At 38.4% G+C, this 19,188-nt stretch overlaps 1 protein-coding gene across 1 annotated transcript in view; it reads right to left on the minus strand.

Moving 5' to 3' along the window:
- Positions 1-927: 927 nt before the first annotated feature.
- Positions 928-19,188, minus strand: part of NID1 (nidogen 1) — a 42,911-nt gene continuing 24,650 nt past the window's right edge. The window contains exons 13-20 of the mRNA XM_030448112.1: positions 15,019-15,243; positions 14,200-14,372; positions 12,223-12,349; positions 7,898-8,069; positions 6,993-7,150; positions 5,548-5,671; positions 4,431-4,543; positions 928-2,910 (exon numbers count right to left, since the gene is read on the minus strand). Of these exons, the coding sequence (XP_030303972.1) occupies positions 2,789-2,910; positions 4,431-4,543; positions 5,548-5,671; positions 6,993-7,150; positions 7,898-8,069; positions 12,223-12,349; positions 14,200-14,372; positions 15,019-15,243 (1,214 nt within the window). The 3' untranslated portion in view covers positions 928-2,788. The remainder of the gene's footprint in view (positions 2,911-4,430; positions 4,544-5,547; positions 5,672-6,992; positions 7,151-7,897; positions 8,070-12,222; positions 12,350-14,199; positions 14,373-15,018; positions 15,244-19,188) is intronic.

Here is a 19,188-nt window from a genome sequence, read left to right on the forward strand (position 1 = left end):
ATTATATGCCTGCAAGTTAAAAATCTAATATGTTGTGACAAAACTGTGCAGTTGGATAACTGCAGAGTCAGCAGTTTGTCAACTTGAAGCCCCACTGGACAGGATGCTGGGTTTCAGAAAGCCACACTGGATTTTCACCATGAGGAGAGAGTTCTTTACAAGTCAAAAAATGAGTAAAGCCAAGGTTTTCAAACACTTTTCAGATGGAAAGATGCCTGAACCACCCCATTAAGCCATCAAGAAGCCTTTCAGCTCCTTTCAGCAGATTTCCCTTTTTGGCAACTTATTACATCACTAGTAAACACCACTAATGGTCTTACAATTAAATATATGTGCTGGAACACCTGAATGGAAGCAGTTAAGAAAACATTTAATTGTCCTCTGAATAAATCTAGGTAGTATTTTGCCTTTTGTTTAATTATTGAAGCAACTGTTCTATCCTGGAGAACCTGGGAATCTGTTTTTTGTACCAAAAAAGGTGATCTGTAATACACTGAATCTTTTACTCAGCCCCTACAGTACCAGACACTGACATTATTACCATTCTCAGCTTATAATAATGATAAATAAAAAAAATTGTTAATAGTGAAATGAAACACATACCATTTTCCATTACTTTTTTAAACTCACAGCCTGTGTGCTGTAGCATCAGGCAGCAAAGCCCATCCCATCACCTAGAAACTCAGCACCAGGCCATCTCTGGTAAATTCTATCCCCCACTAAATCTAGTCCTGGCCCTATATTTCCACTAACACAGAAGTATGAAATATGGTATAACTGCATTATGCTTATTTGACCAAGTTAAAGAAGAGTTAAGAAGCAGTAAAAAGTCTGTGTCAAAACAGAGGAAGCTGTATGTTTTTAAATGCTCTCACATATTTGTTTTGAATAAAAGTATATTAATGGTTTTAAAATACAAAAGCCTCTAAAGCAGTTTTCCCCCCATAGTGTTGCATCTTTTAAGATCAAGATCATCACCAGATACAAGAGTTATCTAAATCCCAGAACTCAACAGGAAAAGATTTGAGACACCACATATCACTTTCTTCTGCAGACATGACTTTCTTTTTTATAGAAAATAAAAACCAGAATTTATTATGTAGATACCTGTACAGAGTGTAAACTTTAATACTTCACCAGATATGGGCATAATTCTGGAGAAAGAGTTATCAAGCACCTTCATTTCAACACAGTTTTGATATTTACAGTAAGACATACCTGATTAAGTGTATGAATAAAATGAATTAGAAGTTATAAAAAGTTATACAAAAAAATCTTTAAAATGTTTATATGCTTTGTTATTTTATGATAAATATAAAAATGAAGCAGGAAGATCTCAGAGTTAAGACTCAGAACTGGCTCTGTTTTAAACTGCTACTGTTGTGTCTGAAGAGGGAGTGAGGAAATGGGGGTGTTAGCTTACTGCTCTGATCATGACATTGTGAAATGTGCTCTGGCAGAAGCCTCACAAGCCCTGCTTTGTTCTGCTGCTGCAGGTTGGCTTGTGGGCAAGCTTCCTTTCCAACACACAGTGTGGAAGCCAATCTTTACTCCAAGATTTATACTGAAAGTTTGACATCAGGATATGTGTTTTGATTTTTCCCTCTCTGTTCCAATCTTACTGGTGTTGATGAAAACATCAACTTTGCTTGTTGCTGTCAACCCACATTTTTGGCATTACTGAACGCAGGCACACCAATGGGGCATCAATTTTTCTCTTGTAAGCACCAAGACACGACACTGGTCACATTTCTGGAAATCAGATTTTTAACTGCTGTGGTTTCTCGTGGTCTATGAAAAGGCATGGCATGGTTTGCTAGAGAAGAATGCTGCTAGGATAAAATTCAAAGGCCACTTTCAGGCTTATAGTATCAAACACAGAAATATTATTTGAAAAGCTCTCAGGAAACAGATGTGACTGTGTGCCTCTTTAAAACCAAACACCTCCATATGAATCAACATCCATTCTTTGAAGAGCTATCAGCAAGTAAGATCTATATCTAAAGTTTGTTTAGTGGATATTAGGAAACTATTCAGAAATCCACCTCAGACAGAAGAAAAATAAATCTCTTAAAATCCAGCAAAAACTTCAAATACATCCACTAAGCAGTGCTGATTATTTATAACAGATCATGTGCTGTGGGAAAGGATCACATGAGCTAGGTTGAGAACTACCCTCACAGCACATGCAATAAGTGTTTCTGTAACAGAAGAGACAAATTTGAGATTCAAGTTTTGGAAGCTGAAAGACTGGTAGTGGGAAGAAATGCAGTTAGGCATTAAATCTGTGATATTACTGGGTGTTCCCACTCACATCTATTCATCTTTGGGACCCTCTGCTTCTCAGCTAGAGACATGGCCCAGTCACATGTATGATGGGCTGAGTATGTCACTATTCAGATAACTGCTGCATAGACCCAGGTACAACCCAGTCTCAGGATTTGAGCTGTGCCATCTTCTTTACTCTGTTCAGTATTTGTTACTTAAATTGTGCCAAGAGACACATCCTCCTAGCCCAGCACAGGGAGGGGGGCAACCAAGGCCTCCACATCTACCCTTAAAAGCAAGGAGATAATCTTACAGGGAACAAGATGCAGTTGGACCCACCTGGGCAGCTCTGTCCTGCCTAACTGCTACAAAACAGTCACTGCCTCTGTGTGTGTCTGCTTATGCATTCTGTGGCTTGATGTCAGCAGCATATCTTTAGGGCCTGATTGTGTTGATAGGAGTAAATGGTTTACAGCACATTTCCAAAAGGTGTCTGCTGCTCTAAAGCTTATTTTAATGCTCAGTTTCTCTCTATACAATCCACTCCAACTGTGTTGTCAGGGCAGCGGCAAGAGCGGCCTCCAGGAGTAGCCAAGCAGAGGTGAGTGCAGCCACCATTATTCACTGTGCAGTAGTTATGTCCTGGAAAAGAACAGAGGTGTAAAATGTTAAAGAAAACCAAACCCAAAGCCACAATAAAATCCAAAACACAACAGGACAAAAGAAAAGCAGATTTCATGGCTGCATCGAGCAAACATGTCCTAAGAGGATTGAGAGTGGAGGAAAACTACACCTGGGGAGTTGAGAGTCATCATATCCCTTGTGTCAGCTTCTGATGCTGATCTCAAAGAAAGATCAAGATTCTGGGACAGAGCAGGAGAGACACTGTGAAAAAACTGGGCTGTTCACAAAATGCCCTTCATATACTGCCCAGGTAGACACAGACATTAGAATGACAGTGAGTGAGAAAACACCAAAAGTGCAACACGTGGGGACAAAGTCCAAAATGCTGCAATCACCCCAGATGCCACCCACTAAAAACCATGAAGGAATGCCCCAAGAAAACATAAAAATTGGGTGGGGAGGAGTATGTTAATGTTTAAAGGTAAAATGAAAGAGAAGACAGTGCCAGAAGCAGTGGATCAGAGGAAAAGCATCTGTCCCAGGAAAACACTTGCAACAGACATATGATGAGAAAAAAAAAGATACCAAGGTTATAAATATTATAAACATAATCCTTTACTGGGAGCATACAGTTTGTTTTATGCTGTCTCTCAAAAGTATCTGAATTAAATAGTAATAGCAATGTAACTGATTTTTATTGACATTTAAATGACATTATTCTATTATTTTAAAGCTCTAAACCAAGCTCTAAATTAAATTCACTATATATTCTGGATATATATGAATTATATATATATATTCTGTATATATATTCTGCATATATATAATTTATCACTATATATTCTGAATAATATGAAGAAAAATCTTATGATTTTTTCAGGCCTAAGGTAAAACCACCACAACTCCTATAATTCCAGCCAAATTGTAATGATAAACAGTGAACTTTTCTCCTATGATTTGCTAAGAACAACATAAATAAACAATAATACTGCTTTCCAAGGAACAAATTGTTATTTCAAGGGCATCAACTTTCCCTCCTCTAAGCACCAATTAACATTCAACAGAGCAGAAAGACCAGCCCAGCCCCTCTAACACCTGTTCTTTTCCAAACATTCCCTTTTTAAAAACACTGGATCTCATTAAGGACATCTGGAAGACCATGATATTTCTGTAGTTTAAACTTAAAAATGAGGAAATAAGACCCTGGTCTTATATTGCATTCAACTTAGACAATGAAAGCAAATCAGAATTTGCCAGGTATGACCCTCATCTTCATCATACACTTTTCCTTTTGTAAAGGATAGAACAGCCCCCTTTCTTCTGTCCTTGTTCTCATTTCATATGGCAATGACAACTGCTTTAAAAAATAAAAAATTCAGGTGGCTTTTAATTTCTTTGTAAACAGAAATCTAACCACTAACCAGTTCTTCACTAACCACCTAGATCAGTTGGCAGGCTGCCACTGGAAGCTGCTACTAAGTTCATTCATAGGGTGAGGTGTTACACAGCTGTACAAACTTGAGAATCATCTGGGTTACCTCCTGGGCACTGAGCAAAGGCTGTAGTGATTCCATAGAGACGGGAACGTTTGTGAGGCTGGAAACTGTCCTTTTCCGTGGAAATCGTGCGATCCACTTCTACAACAGCATCCCTGCCATGTGCAGAAAACACACAAGTGAGGTGAAGGTGGAAGTAGAAGGGAAAACAGAACAGGCAAACAAACAAAACAAAAATCCAACAAAACAAAATCCGAAGTTACTTCTTTTTTACAGCTAGGAAGTGATGCCAGAAGCAAAATCCTTCATGATGGTATCTTGCCTGGACAACCAAAGTATGTAATAACTTTCCTTCTAGGCCACTAAGAAATTTATTGCACCTATTATGCATAATGATTATGGACAATATTTTGTTTCAGGTAGAGCCTGATATCTGGAAGGAATACAGCTAGTTAGAAGCATTCTTTTCTTCTAAAAATAAAAGGGCAATCAACTGACACACCCATAACACACTGCTTCCCATTTATACAAGCTTATTCTAGAACTGCATTTTCCAGCTGTTAGGTTCTGACTTGGAAATCCTTACACACATTAATAGCTCTTGCTGCTGCAATTGAGGGAGATATTTGTGTACGAGTTTGCAGATAGAGCCCACACAATTACGTCAAGGAAAAACAAGTATTTTAAATGCATGGGCTAGATTTTTTTCTGGAAAATATAGTAAACTGCAAAGTCTTGATTACATGATAATGTTTTAGCTCATTTTCAGCAAAGAAAGTGCCATCAAGACACTCGTTTCTGGTTGAACATCCAGATAATACACGGCAAAGAAACCATGAATGACTTATTTCTGTCCTCTACAGCACAGCAAGTATAACCATAAGGGAAACTTCTTAGCTCCCACTCCTTTCCTCAAAATGGTAAAAGCATTTTCTTAGAGAACAGATCACTGTGCTGAAAAATGAAAACTCAGTTAACTGGCAACATCAAGAGGTCAGCTCTACAGATCTGCTCCACCCTGCATCAGTTATTGCCAGGAAAGCAAAAAACCCAGGAATGTATGAGAAGTCAGACATGAGAACTGCAGTATATACTTCAGTTTCTACCAGGGAGAAGAACAGATTAAAGTACTGCCTAATTTCTTTAGCAGATAACATACCTTCTCCAGTCTGTGTAGTATAAGTTCTTCCCATAGCTTGTGACACTAAAAGGATACTGAATTCCTTCAACAATCTTTCGTCGACCGAGCTGATTGGGGTTCATGCACTCCAGCCTCTTGGTACCTGGGTGTAGTGAAACAATTCAGCCTTTCAATCAGAGCAAGAGAGCTCTCATGTTGCTCTGATGATCCAAAGCCCTCTCCATGTACCAAAGATTGGATAGAAAAGTATTCTGGTGCTAATGCTAATCAGTGCACCACCTAAGTTACAGGAACACATATCTAGTGCAGCCGTGGCCATGGTTCACTGAGCTGAGATTCCTGTTACAGGTATCAGTATCCTCAGGCTGGTGTGGAAGATGACAGAAGGATTCATAGAACCACAGAGAATCACAGAATGTCACCTGCATTCTGGAGGGATACTTCAACCACCAACAAGTTCTACCTCCTCTGGAAGGCATTTTTGCAAAGTTAGTTTGGTGAGCATGGTGCCAAAACGGTTGATGCATTGGGCCATGAAGGCAAGACTGCAGGAGGAACATCTAGCTTGGAGAGGCAAATAGAATGCAAAAAGGTCTAACTGTAAAGCTACTACACATGTTTGGAACACTGCTAGTAAGTATAAGCACCTCTAGGTTTCTCTGAAGTAGTGGGTTTCAAAATTAGAGAAAAAGGAAAAGAGACAAATGCAACAAAAAGAGAGGAAGAGAGGAAAAAAAAAATTAGCACAGGGAGATGTATTTGAAGGTTGTAGAAAGTGTCCTACAGTGAAAAAGAGAGCTTGATCTTTTTAGCTTAACAAGAACTTGGAAGGTGGTTTGATGTGTAAAAGCACCTCCACAGGAGACCACTGGCATAGACTACAGAGAAAAAGCAGATTGAAAAAAAAAAGTTCAAATGAGAATAGAAAGCACTTTTTTATTATTATTTGTAAGACAATGGCACAAATCTAACAATGGCGCAGTGACAGAACCTTCATTGCTTGATTTTTAAATCTACTGTGAATTGGTTTTTCAACACTTGCTTCAGTCAAATGAAAGCCAGAATTTGTCTAAGGTTACAGGTCTTAGAATATTTGTGTCAGAGTGACATTCAGTTTAGCCAGACTAAAAGAATCAGTGTTTTTTCTCCTCTTAAGCTCCCAACATCTTCCACAAAGGCCTAAGCACTACTGAAAGATAGTCAGAAACAAGACACACAGATATAAACCTTTTGCATTCCTTGGAAGTTCTGTGATCAGAATTGAAATCTTTCAGCTCATGCAGTTTTGTGTGAATGCTACAGTGGCAGTAACAAAAAGTAAAAAAATTAAAGCCAGAAAGAAGTCTAAGATGCAGCTTAAAGAGTTATAAACATTAACTGGTTGGGAATAATTACAGATCTGCACATACTTATTCTACAACTATTATGAAGAAAGATACAATATGAAGAAAGCATCTCTTTACCTGCATCTACCCAGCACAGCATTGAGGAATAAGGATCAAAAGTCAGCCCATTTGGTAACCCAAGATCATCTTTAACAAGAATCCTTCTGTTTGTGCCATCCATGTATGAGGTTTCAATTTTAGGAGCTTCTCTGTTCCAATCAGTCCAGTACAAGTTCCTGAAGAAGAAGAAAAAAGACAGCTAAAACAGTGTTAAATCTGAAAAGATTGTTGTAATTAAGGAAAATACTAAGGCTATATATAGCCTAAGTCTTAGCAGTTAGACCCCATGATCTCAAAGGTCCTTCTCAACCTAAATGATTCTATGATTCTATTCTATGATTCTAAATAATTTAAATAAATAAGGACCACATTGGACTTTGATACAGAAATAATACAGGTATAGTAAAGATTGTCAGATATTCTACTTCCATTAAAAACCAAAAGACCAGCCACAGGAGAAAAGGCCACACATGAGAAGAAATGTTTTCTCTTCATTGTTTAGGTAAGCTGCAAGATACCATGCAAAAAGATCTGGCATTGTACAGGCAAAAGGGCTGTCATGATGGAAATTAAAAGATAAGATTGCTTAATCTGGTATTTTAGACCAGTAACCTTGCAAAAAAGGTAAGGGCAACACTTGTCATCCTGTAAACAATGTACTGAAAGCAAGCTACAAGTAAGTATCTGACAAACTGCTTAACACCATATTACCTACCAGACATTTTGGGAGTTTTATTTCCCACATACCGTTCAGACACAGGACACAAGTAGATTGCTCCACCTCTGTTAGTTGTTTTAGGAAAGGATCGTCCCATTATTGTCTACAGACAGCCTCAGAACATGGACTCAAGCTATACACTCATGTTAAATGGATAAGTTTCAGAAGAATCAAGCTTTGCACATCTCTCTTAACATCTCCATACCCTCTCACAGGATCCACAACAATTGCTCTGGGATTCACCAGCCCAGTGTCAAAAAGGATGCGGCGCTGGCGCCCATCCAGCCTGGCCACTTCTATCCTATCCAGCTGGGAGTCAGTCCAGAAGATGTTCCGACCCAGATGATCCACAGCTATCCCTTCAGGGCTTCCCAAGTCTGCAGTAGAACAAAGAAGAAACACACCTAGGCATTGTATTTATTCCCAATATGCACTGTCAGCCTCTTAAGCATAACTCTAAACTGAGATCAGTTTTCTTCAGTTTCTTGGATGGGGTCCAACAAAAGCTACTTCACATCAGCTGGAAGAAGAATACACATTTTGATTGATGAAGTTTAAATACATAGAATTTTCACAAATCCATAGAATGACAATTTCTATACAGAACCAACTCATCATGCATGTAAGCTTTCCTTGGGAAGCTGGCACAGAAAAAGAGCAAATAGCAGAGAAGTAAACAGTTTAAATTACAAAAGTCTTACACTACCCCTCCACAGAATGACAAGATCTAGAATGGATTTTAAAATCCTCAATATTTCCCCTTTTTTTGGTACTGGCATACATGGTACCCCTCAGACAACTGAATTTAAGCTAAGTTTAGCTAATCCAATATCTAAAGATAATCAAGCTCCAAAGCACAATCAAATGTTAGCCAACTGATGGAATTTAAATCCAGTTCTTTGTTTTTGCAGAGCAATTCTTTTTGGAACACGTTTTAGTACTGTATGTGCACAGTTTTTCTTGGACAGTTAGTTGTTCCAAAAGCAACAGGAAATAGCAGATAATGACCTTACTGCTTTAACATTAGTAATTTCTAACTCAATTGAAGGATGCAGAATAAATATATAGCACTGCAAGGTTTAATTCAGCCACTATGAAAAACTGCTCTGCACTTTTCAAGGTTCAGGCAGCCACTGAAAAAGAGCAGGCAGGCTGTGTGGGATGTAATGAAGCCAAAGACAGGTACAAATCAAATGTAGTGAAAGTTCTGTACCACAAGACAAGGAAAGAATTGTACACCATCTCTCCCCAGAAGAGGTGAAGTAACCCTTGATACCAGCCAGCTGTTGAAAAAAATACTTTCAAATGCAGATCATCATGTAAATATCCAAGAATGATGGAATATGCCCATTAGTCTTCTATTAATTACCAAGTTTTTTAAGTGACAACCACTAAACAGTGTGAGCCACATACACCTTTCTGGAGAAAAGGCATTTGGTTCAGAACACTATAGAGCTGTCTCAAATTTGCTGTGACTGTGTAATAGGCTAAACATCTTCTGCTCTCTCACACAGGTGGATTCCACTTACCACATTTAACCTGGACATATCACATTTTGAGTGTATATTGGTGAAGAGGCAGAAAAGAAAAGTAAGATGTATCTCTGCTTCTGACTCATAGCTCATACACAGGGGTCCCAAGAAGATAAATGTAAATCAGTCATCTGGCTGCTCCTCCCAAGGTCACTGAGGAATACTTCAACTAAGTTACACAGGCTTCACACAACTACTTGTATTTTTTCAAGTGCCTTTGTGGAGTTAAACCAGTCTCCAAGAAACCATTTCACATTTACCTCTGCCTCTCAAACATCCCTTTCTTGCTCATAGCTCAGGCTACTGAAAGCAACATCATTTTGCCACTGGTGGTGGACAAGCTCACAGCCTCTTTTAGGAAATAGAGGAGGGTAGCAGGCAAAAGATCTGCTACCACTGATTCCCAGGAGCCCCTGTTTGCCAACTAGTTCCCTTGCTTCAGCTTCTTTGCTTCAGCATATGCCAGGAGATTTATTTCAGTCTAAAGTAAGTTTTTTTTCTGGCTCATTGTCAACCAAACACTGTCTCCCACAGAGAGGTAAGGGAATAGGCAGGCTTCATGGATCACCAGTTTTTCCTGAGGCAGAAATGTGTTCCTGCTATGTTGTCATCATGTCTGATACAGTCACAGGCTCTGTCCCTGGCAACAGGCTTGTACAGACATGTATGGCTGATGTGACTTAATTTAAGCAACTACAACAAAGAGGAAAAGCTCTCCTCCCTGGGCTGTCTCCACAGCTGCAGAGCTCAGAAAGCCTCCACACTGTGCAGCTGCAGGGACAGATGAGAACTGGATAGGGCTCCACAATAAAACATGTTTCTGCAAAGCAATGTAATTTGGAGCACAAGAGCTATAACAAACTCAAAAGTAGTGCATTCCACAGAAGATACATGTGAGCTGAGGAAAGCAGCTGCAGCTCACAGGAGGAAAAAGGCAAAGGTCAAAACAAAACTAAGAATTCTCATGAGTCTCCTGAGACAGAGGCATCTGCCTGTTTCCTGAAATTTTAAAGTTTCAGTTTTGGCCAGCATAGAAGAAAACCATACAAATACTGAATATTCAACCTGACTTTGTCCTGACTTCCTAGTGAAGAACTAGTTAACACACTGAAAAGTAAATTGCAACATCACTCAACATCTCTTCAGGAATGGCATTCACTTCCTATGCAAACAAAAGGACAACATAAATAAAGAGATGCCTTTACACATACATATATCTTTTGCAGCAGATAAAAACCATGAGGTTTCCCTGTACCACTGAAGCATCCTGACTTACCTAAAATAACCAAATTTTGTTGTAAGTCTTCAGGATTCTTTCCAAAATATTTTATACATTGCAAGATTTTAAATGCACACACACTCTCACTAGACAGACTAATTAATATACATACAAAATTTTTAGCAGCATTAATTTCCCTTTTAATTTAAAGTGCAGAATCTGAGAAAATGCTTTAATAGAGGAAATCTGAAATCCTTCCCTCACAGAATTTGTAGTTTTACAGGCACATGCTTGCATTATAGGTTCAAATCCCTTTCAGATTTAATATGTTAGGATGTAAAAGAAGTCTTATAAATATCTCAGCCATCATGATGTTCTGAAATCTGAAGCTCCATAACTGCTGTAATGATTAAGGATGGCCTTAAGGTTTCCTTTTCTGCTTCCCAGGACAATGGTAGGATCCAAGCCAACCCCATCTTTCTTCTGCCCATAAGAGCCTGAATGGAACCCCTGCAAACTGGCTATTCTGAAAAGCAAATCTAAAGGAAATGAAATCAAATTCACTGACAAGTTTTAAAACTAGTTGATCATTTTGCTAAAATAATTTCCTAAGTTTTTGTGACAATTGCTGCAAAGGATCCAAAGCAAGGTAAACTATAGGATCCTGAGGACATGAGTCTTCAAGAAGTGCTATTTTTGGTATTGGTTTTTAATGCCCCTACATTGACTTTGTTCTCCAAACCTCTCCCTCCTCTTAACCTTTCCACTTTAAAAAGATTTCCATTTTTAAGATGTATGGCCTTCCTTTCCACACCTTCCTTTCTCACATTTACACCTTGTAGCCACTTGCAGCATTGTAAACATGAATAATGTCTCTTACAGTAGCCTGAGTTTAGCCTGCCTATGGGTTCCATTCCTCATGGACAGGAATATGGGACCTTTTCAGGAAGGATGGTCCCATCCCTCCTCCTGACCTTTATGGTTGACATGACAACTATAGAAGAGGTGGGTTACAAAAAGGCTGCCAGGCTGGGCACAACATAGCACAGCCCAATCTTCAACACAGGAAAGCAAAGTCTTGAGTACACTTGAAGGCTCCGGGATGTCATGGCCTGGGGATTTGCCCAGACTACAGTGCTGCCTCACTACAGTGGCAGCTCTAAGGATGCCACCACAGGTAGACAACACTAAAGACCTCAAGATTTAGAAGTGACAAAGCATCTAAGAAGGGGGTTTTATTTGATTTGTCAAACCCAGCAAGAATATAAGCACAGCATAGACCTTAATTGGGCATAGAAAGCCTGTGAGCTGTAAGAAACCCCAGATTGTAAGGCTCTGAACTCTGCACCCATTAGTGTCCTGAAATATACTTGAAAATCATCACAGCACCTTGATTCATCCTTCAAATCAGCCTTCAATTAAAATGTCCATAGTGATGTTCATTGTTTAGACAATATTGGCTGGACAGTATCCTGCATATTCAAGTAGGGATAGAAACATCTCACTGACACAATGCTCCTGCTTCTGGCCTTCAACTTCAGTTTACTTAAAGACACCCAACTTCTTCCCTGTTGTAGCAGTAGAGAGGCAGTGAAGGGCTACTGCATAGGGAACAAATCTTATTTCATTTTATGTTATGCAGACTTTGTGGGTATTGTTTATCCAGATAACACCAACTTGTAATGCTAAAGCTCAGGCAACACCTAGGAAGAATACATTACTAAAGTCAGGTCTCTAAAGTCATTGCTAGGGACAAGCAAGAGGAAAAAAAATTGTTACCTGTTTTGATGATGGTTGTTGGCTCCCCACCATTCAGGCTAGCTCTGCTGATTGAAGGGCCACTGATGTCTGTCCAATAAACCATCTTGTCTGTGCAGTCATAAGCAACTCCAATAACAACTTTGTCCTGTTGGTCAACAAGCAAATTACACTAGCTTAGGCTAAACAACAAATATTTCCCAGCACCATTAGCCTGTGTATCTCAAGCATGAAAAAACAAAGTTCCTCAGGAAAGGTGGGAGATAGGGAGGAAAAAGATGGGCAGAGAAAAAGATTAGGTGTTAATCATTGTTAAATATCTTAGAAAAATGCTTTCAGTTATAACTCCCCTTTAACCAGCAGACACCATTTACAATAATCTTATTTGGAAGCACTGTAGGTACTATTACTGAATATTTTGTCTCACTACAACTTCACCTGCATATCCACTTAAAGAAAGCCCATGCTTTTATTTTATTGTGTTATTCTTCATGTGTTGGATTTTGGTTTTGGTTTGGTTTGGTTTTCCCTCTAATTCTTTCCCTTCAAGGAGGAATAATAACCTCTATCAAATCTGTGATCCCTATATTCATCAAGCCATGCATGATGGCTGCACTTCAACAGTGCTACCTACATAGCATAAAATAAAATTCTAGGAAAGTAAGCTTTTCAAGTAAAAAATAGTTTAAGCACTCCATAAATCATTCTGCTGGAAGGAATATGCTCAGGGACAAGGAAGATGAATATACAACTTTCTAGGCAGCAGACAGGATTAGGAGTGCAGAGCTGAAACTTTCCTGCAGGCAAATGAAGAGACTTTCAGAGTAAAACAATAATTTCACAAGGATTCCCAGATCTATAACTTCTGCTGCTTTTCTATCTTCCAACTCTAGAAAGAGGGTTTAAACCCATGCATTAAAAAGGATGCACTTATTCATCAATATACATTAATGCTGTAGCTTACAAACCACTCACTTCACAAATACACAACACTGATAACAGAGACTGCAAGTTTTTATGAAGAGTTGCATCATATGTCTTGGACTCTTTTCCCTGCATTTACTTCTAATTAATTAATTAAAGTTAGATCATGTAAATAATGAGACAAGCTGGCAAGAATTATACTGTTGCAGCAACACTTTAGACAAGAGAGAAAAGCTGGATTTTACCCTTACATCACAGCATAGTTTGTGGTATTATTTACTGAACTGAGTCTGTGTAATTTAATAGGTATTTGGTCTACTAAATATTCACAGTAACACAAAAAAGAGGCCAGCATGCTGCCTGGTATCTCTATTATAAATTCAGTAACACTGGAATGAAGACAGAAATCCCAGGCTTTGGGCAAACAAATGAATGTGATGAAACTGAAAGTGAGAAAACTTGGAGTGTCTCACAGGTGATAGAAAAGATAGGTTCTCAGCATCAGGGATTCATTTTCAAGGAAAAGAGATTCTCAAGACGGTAGAAAGTAGTGTGGGAAAAAGATTTACCACCCACTGGGCCAGCACATGAAGAAGGAAGCAAAAAAAGAAGAAAAAATAATAATTTATGTATATCCATAGCCAAGACATGAAGAGAATTTACTGAAAAACAGGAAGAGATTGAGATTTAGGAAAAAACTTTGAGGGTGTAAGAGAGAAAAAAAGCACCCTCTCCATTTGCTGTTCTTGTAGGTCGCCTCAACTTTTATTCCAGAGGCAGAAAGTCAGTGTAAGTGTGACTGTAGGAAACTTTGTATGATGAAATATAGGAGACATGTGAATTCATTAATATTAGACTTTATCTTATGAGCTAAAAAAAAAAAATGTCTCTAAATAGCTCCATTTTAGGCTTTTTCACTAGTCCCATCAGGAATTTTCAGTGACAAAGTTACTGAAATTGTAATCAAGACTAAAAATTGAATTTGGAGCCTAAATTATCAAATTACATACAAAGCGACTCATCTTTGTCACAAGCCTTCTAAAACACCCAGACTTAGTATAGTAGGTTACTTACTGGAATATGCAGGAGTGCTTTTGCACCATTTTTCTTCATATTGTTTCCCTCCAGTGGGACATGTTCAATTTTACCACTTTGGGCAAAGAGCAAGTGTGTTCCTGGTGGCAGAGGTACTGTATCTGGTCGAACAGAGGGCCCAATAACAACAGGAGGAGCAGCTGTGCTCAGGCCTTGTAAATAGAGAGAGAAACAGATGTGGAAAAGATTAGGTGTACAGCATAACAAGGCTCCTTGTTATTTGCAGAGACTCAATTATAGTCAGACTTCTTAGAAAGAAATAGACCTACAAGCAGACATTAATAACTATAATCAGATGCAGAAAACTTCTGAATTTTTCCCTTCAGCTGACACAGAAGGAGCAATTGACATAATAGTTCTTTTCATGTTCAGCCTCATAATTGCTCTTTCCTTCAAATGTTTAGAAAAACCTATCTTATTTTGCAGCTGAAGTGAAGAAGTTGTAGGAAGGAACATCCTCCATTTCCTGAGGCAAGTCAGTTACCACACATTGATTTGCCACAGCTCCCAGAGGGTAGAAACCATAGGGGCTCCTCACAGTTTCATTGCAGTGAAGAAGTTAGAAAACCATCTCCTTATTCAGAGGCTCACACCACAGCTGTCCAGATGCTCTGGCTGAAGGAAAGGTGTGTACTGGATTTACTGAAGGGCTACAACATGAGAGATACCATCACTGGGACAGCAAAGATCTGCATTGCTCCAAGTCAGTGCTGGATCTCAGAGGCACAACTATGCCTCACACCTATGCACTAGGATGGAGAGACACCCAGGAGAAAAAAAAGTGCATCAGTCACTTACATGGTGGTCGAACTCCTGGGCCACTTCTGGTGCCATCAATCTCATTTCCATCCCTATCCACACACCAACAATACCCACTGCCAGAGTGGCACTGAGTGGGTAGGTAATTCCCATGCTCATCACACTGAGGAATGAAATGACCAACTCTCATCTCCCTGGGGAAGAAACTGCCTCCACTTCCAAGAGCTACTTCTCTTTCATGCTGGCATTTGGTCCTTTCCACTTCTGTAAAAAAAGAAAACAAACCAAACCAAAAAAAGACATTTTAAAAAAGCAAGCCAGAGCAGTGAATATTTCTGTTTTAACCAGTAACTATGTTCTGCTAACAGTTAATATATTCTGACTGCTTTTAATGCAAATACTCTTACCACTGGAAGAACACAGCACTATTACAATCCTTCAGTGCACCTTTAGGACTAGTCTGTTCCATGTAAGGGTGACATATTTGCCTTAAACTTATGTAATTTTATCTTTCCCTGATGAGTTTAAACTATAAAAGAAAAAACCAACTCTACTGCAGCTTCCTATATTGAAGCAACATAAACAGAAGCTGGAAAACAGTCTTTCTCCTTGAAGCACACTAGCAAGAACTTTCTGCCCAACTTGCAGACCCAGAGTCCACTTATTTGGCAGTTACCCATGGACTTCAAAATGTGACTAATTAGCTTTACCATATAGGGCATAAAGATTTTTTTGTAATGCTAAAAGTCCCTTCAGAGCCACAAGAGTAAATCACAATACGAGGCAGACATTGAATTCTCTACAGAACCTAGGAAGGCAAACAACTTATTGCTTTGATGTACGTGAGGTTTTAAAGTTCAGTTATAAATTTCGAGCACTCATTTCATACTTTTTGGACCTAAGAAAGGAATTGCAGTCACAGATTGTCCAGTTCCTGACAAAACACATAAGTAAGGCTATACAGAAAACAGGATACTACTATGTATGCAAAGAAATTTATGATGTACCATGGCTATGCCACATGCATAGATATTATTGTAAAGGTTACAAAAGAAAGATTAACTTTCCAGATTAGCAGATTCAGGAATTCACTTCCTTTGGTTTCAATTCTACAAAATGGTCTAAAGTATGCATTACTGATGGTAATGAAGTTAAAAGAAAACAATAAAAATAATCTTCTTTTTGTTTAGAAAAGGAACCTGGCTTTATTTTACCTCACACTTGAGTGTCCCAAAGGTTTCTGTGCACTGGGAGGGAAAGATAGCTATCTTCTTCCTGTCAATTATTTCTACAAACAGTTAAAAACATTTAAAACAAAACTCTCTGCTGCAGAGTATTTAACAGCACACTTTATTCCCTCCTTGCTTTTACTTGCATAGTGCACAGCAATGTGTCTCAGACTAAACTCAGCCCATCTGAGCAAAAAGCTAAATCCCATGAACCCACAGAGTGTTGTGGTGTAAATCACACAAATACACAAAAAGAAGAACAGTTTTTATTATTATTTAAACTAGTTATGCAAGCAAAAGCTTTGGACAAGTTTCATGCACCTGGACATAATTAGCGAAATACAAATGTCTGGAGAACAGCTCACTCTAAACAACTGAAATATTTGGCATCTGCTTTAATGTGGGTGGTGGAGAGCCTTGAACCAACCTAAAAAAACAGACCCTGAAGGAAAGCCTCCATTATCTCTCTCAAATTTTGTTCACTTGTATTCAGTGTGCAATGCAGTATGCAGGTAACATTGATTCCCATAACTGGATAGTTTTGCCATACTTGTTTATGTATATATATATATATATATTTAAGATTTAATTATATGCACATCTTGCAAGAAAGCAGAGGGTATAGAGAGCACTAGCAAACTGACCCACCCTGCTTTTGTTCATTGCAGAACAATAGGTTCATTGCATTTGTGTAACCTTTGAGAGGCACTGTTATCCTTCCTCGGTGGGATACAAAAGCAAATGTAGAAGCTGGGCCTTTTTCCTTCCCATCTGAAACCCCAGAATTAGAGAATACTCAACAGTTTATGTTTTTAAACATCAGACTAGATCAACTTTATGAAAATGAGTTAGCAAATATGAATCATACATAGGAGTGTGAGCAGACTCCCAAACATGACCCAGATGTTATACATAAAATATATTAAGATATTGATAATTTAAAATACAAATGTCCATTCTAGTTTCAAGACAATGTTCACATTTATATCAAAGTTATATTATATGGGAATACTGATGGAAATTTTGAGGAGTACTTATATTGTAATGATCAAGACCAATTTCACAACCGTCCTACTTATGCACTTAGTCACCCGAAAGTCAAGAAACTTGCCAAACAAATTAATTTTCAAAATTAGTTCTCAGTTTCTAGAAGGCAGAGAATATGATTTGTTATTTCTAAAAAACAAAATCCCACAAACACTGATTTTTCAGCTGCATAAAAAGGTATCAAATGCCCTATTGCCACTCACTTTAAGGAATAACTATGTATTTTACTACTTCTGTACTCTTGGAAGTCTGTTAAATTTATGATAAACTTTTTAAAAAGTATTAAGTGTGATAAGTAATGTACATTAAAGAAACAATCTGAAAAGAAATAAAACTGGTATTACCATGTTCACCTGTGCTGACCCAATCATTTTAACCTGTCGTTCAGCATTAAACTCATTTCACCTCATTAACATGAGTTTAGCCAATATTAAAATTTATAAAATTAAAACAAGCCCCTCAACTACTTATGACAGTCCAAACCAGGCACTTGGAATCCACACTGTACTTTTTCTCTCCTTATCTCTGAATCATGAGCAGGATTACTATGCTTCCAGTTTAGAGATACCTAAAGAAAAGCTGAATCTTTTGTATGTAGCCTATGCAGCAACGAAGGCAAAATAATCTGGGAAAAAGCTGAGTTCAGATAAATAGTCTGCTTATACAGCTTACACAGTCACACACTTCACTCAGTGTGCTTAAGAGAAGATGCTCTGATTTTGCAAGCTTTAATTTGCATTACTTAACTATCTGACATGACACCAGCCAAGCTTGAAAGATGAGATGGACACAGTAAATAAAGCACATTGCCTGCCTGGATGAGCTCATACCACAGCTCAGGCAAAACACACAGGAAGAGCTGTCACATATTTAGGTAGTACAAAGGCTACTTTGTAAGTCAATTTCTAGACACAAACCGTATGTCTAGTAACTTCCCTTCAGTACAGCAACCTAAATGAGGTTTCTCAGTGTTCTTCCTTTAATATAAATACAGTAATATTTAACCAAGTCAAGACTCCTCAAAGATACAGACCTTTTACCTTTAGGAGGTACCCACATTTGAAAGGCAAACCAAATGATTGTGCCAGTGATGATGAAAATGGCATACATCAGGGTTAATTTATACTGCCAGAGATGAAACAAAAAATAAGAGCAAGACCTGGGTAACCTTCAGCAATACAGGAAGGTGGGGGCAGCAGCTGCCTTTTATTAACAGCAGGACCAAGATTAAATATTATGTATCTATGTTTAAACTTTATTGATTACAATTTGTTATAAAATTGAGCAAAAATCGTTTTCTCACAGCTTTTTGATGCAGTTGATGCTTGGCTGATGAAAGTATGACACTGACCTAGTAGTTCTGTGTTTCCCTGTGGCACTCTACTTGTGCCCACAGGACAGCATCATTTTCAAAATGAAGCACCATCCTGTGGGCTACCTTTATTGGATAGGTGATTAAAAGTGAAAAATCACACAAATCAGTGGACAAATGTAACAAGTCAGTGCAATTTTTAGTAAGTTCCCCTATTACCTTAATCTTTGTTTCTTGTTTCCTTATTCAGACATTTAATTGCTTCATTAGGACTCCAAAGGAAAATACACAGCCATAGGTTACACCACTTATGGAAGAGAAATGGGCCACAAAATGTGAGAAGGACAGCACCTCATCACTAGGTAAGCTGAGCTTGTCAAAATCAACAATTAAATTTACATAGTCAATTGGCAAGTTCCACTTCTTGGAACACACTATGTAGACCAGCCCTGAAAAATAGACTCATCTTGGAAAGAAACAACTGAAAAAAAGCTATTAACAGATCACAGCTACTGGCAGATTATTGTCAGCAGATAAGCAGACAGTACCCAGCTCAGTGCTGTAGGGATTGAGGGGGTATAAATAAGAATTTAGCATCTACACAAGGAACACCAGACAGGT

The sequence above is a fragment of the Calypte anna genome, chromosome 3 (assembly GCF_003957555.1).
Source record: "Calypte anna isolate BGI_N300 chromosome 3, bCalAnn1_v1.p, whole genome shotgun sequence".
Classification (NCBI taxonomy): Eukaryota; Metazoa; Chordata; class Aves; order Apodiformes; family Trochilidae; genus Calypte; species Calypte anna.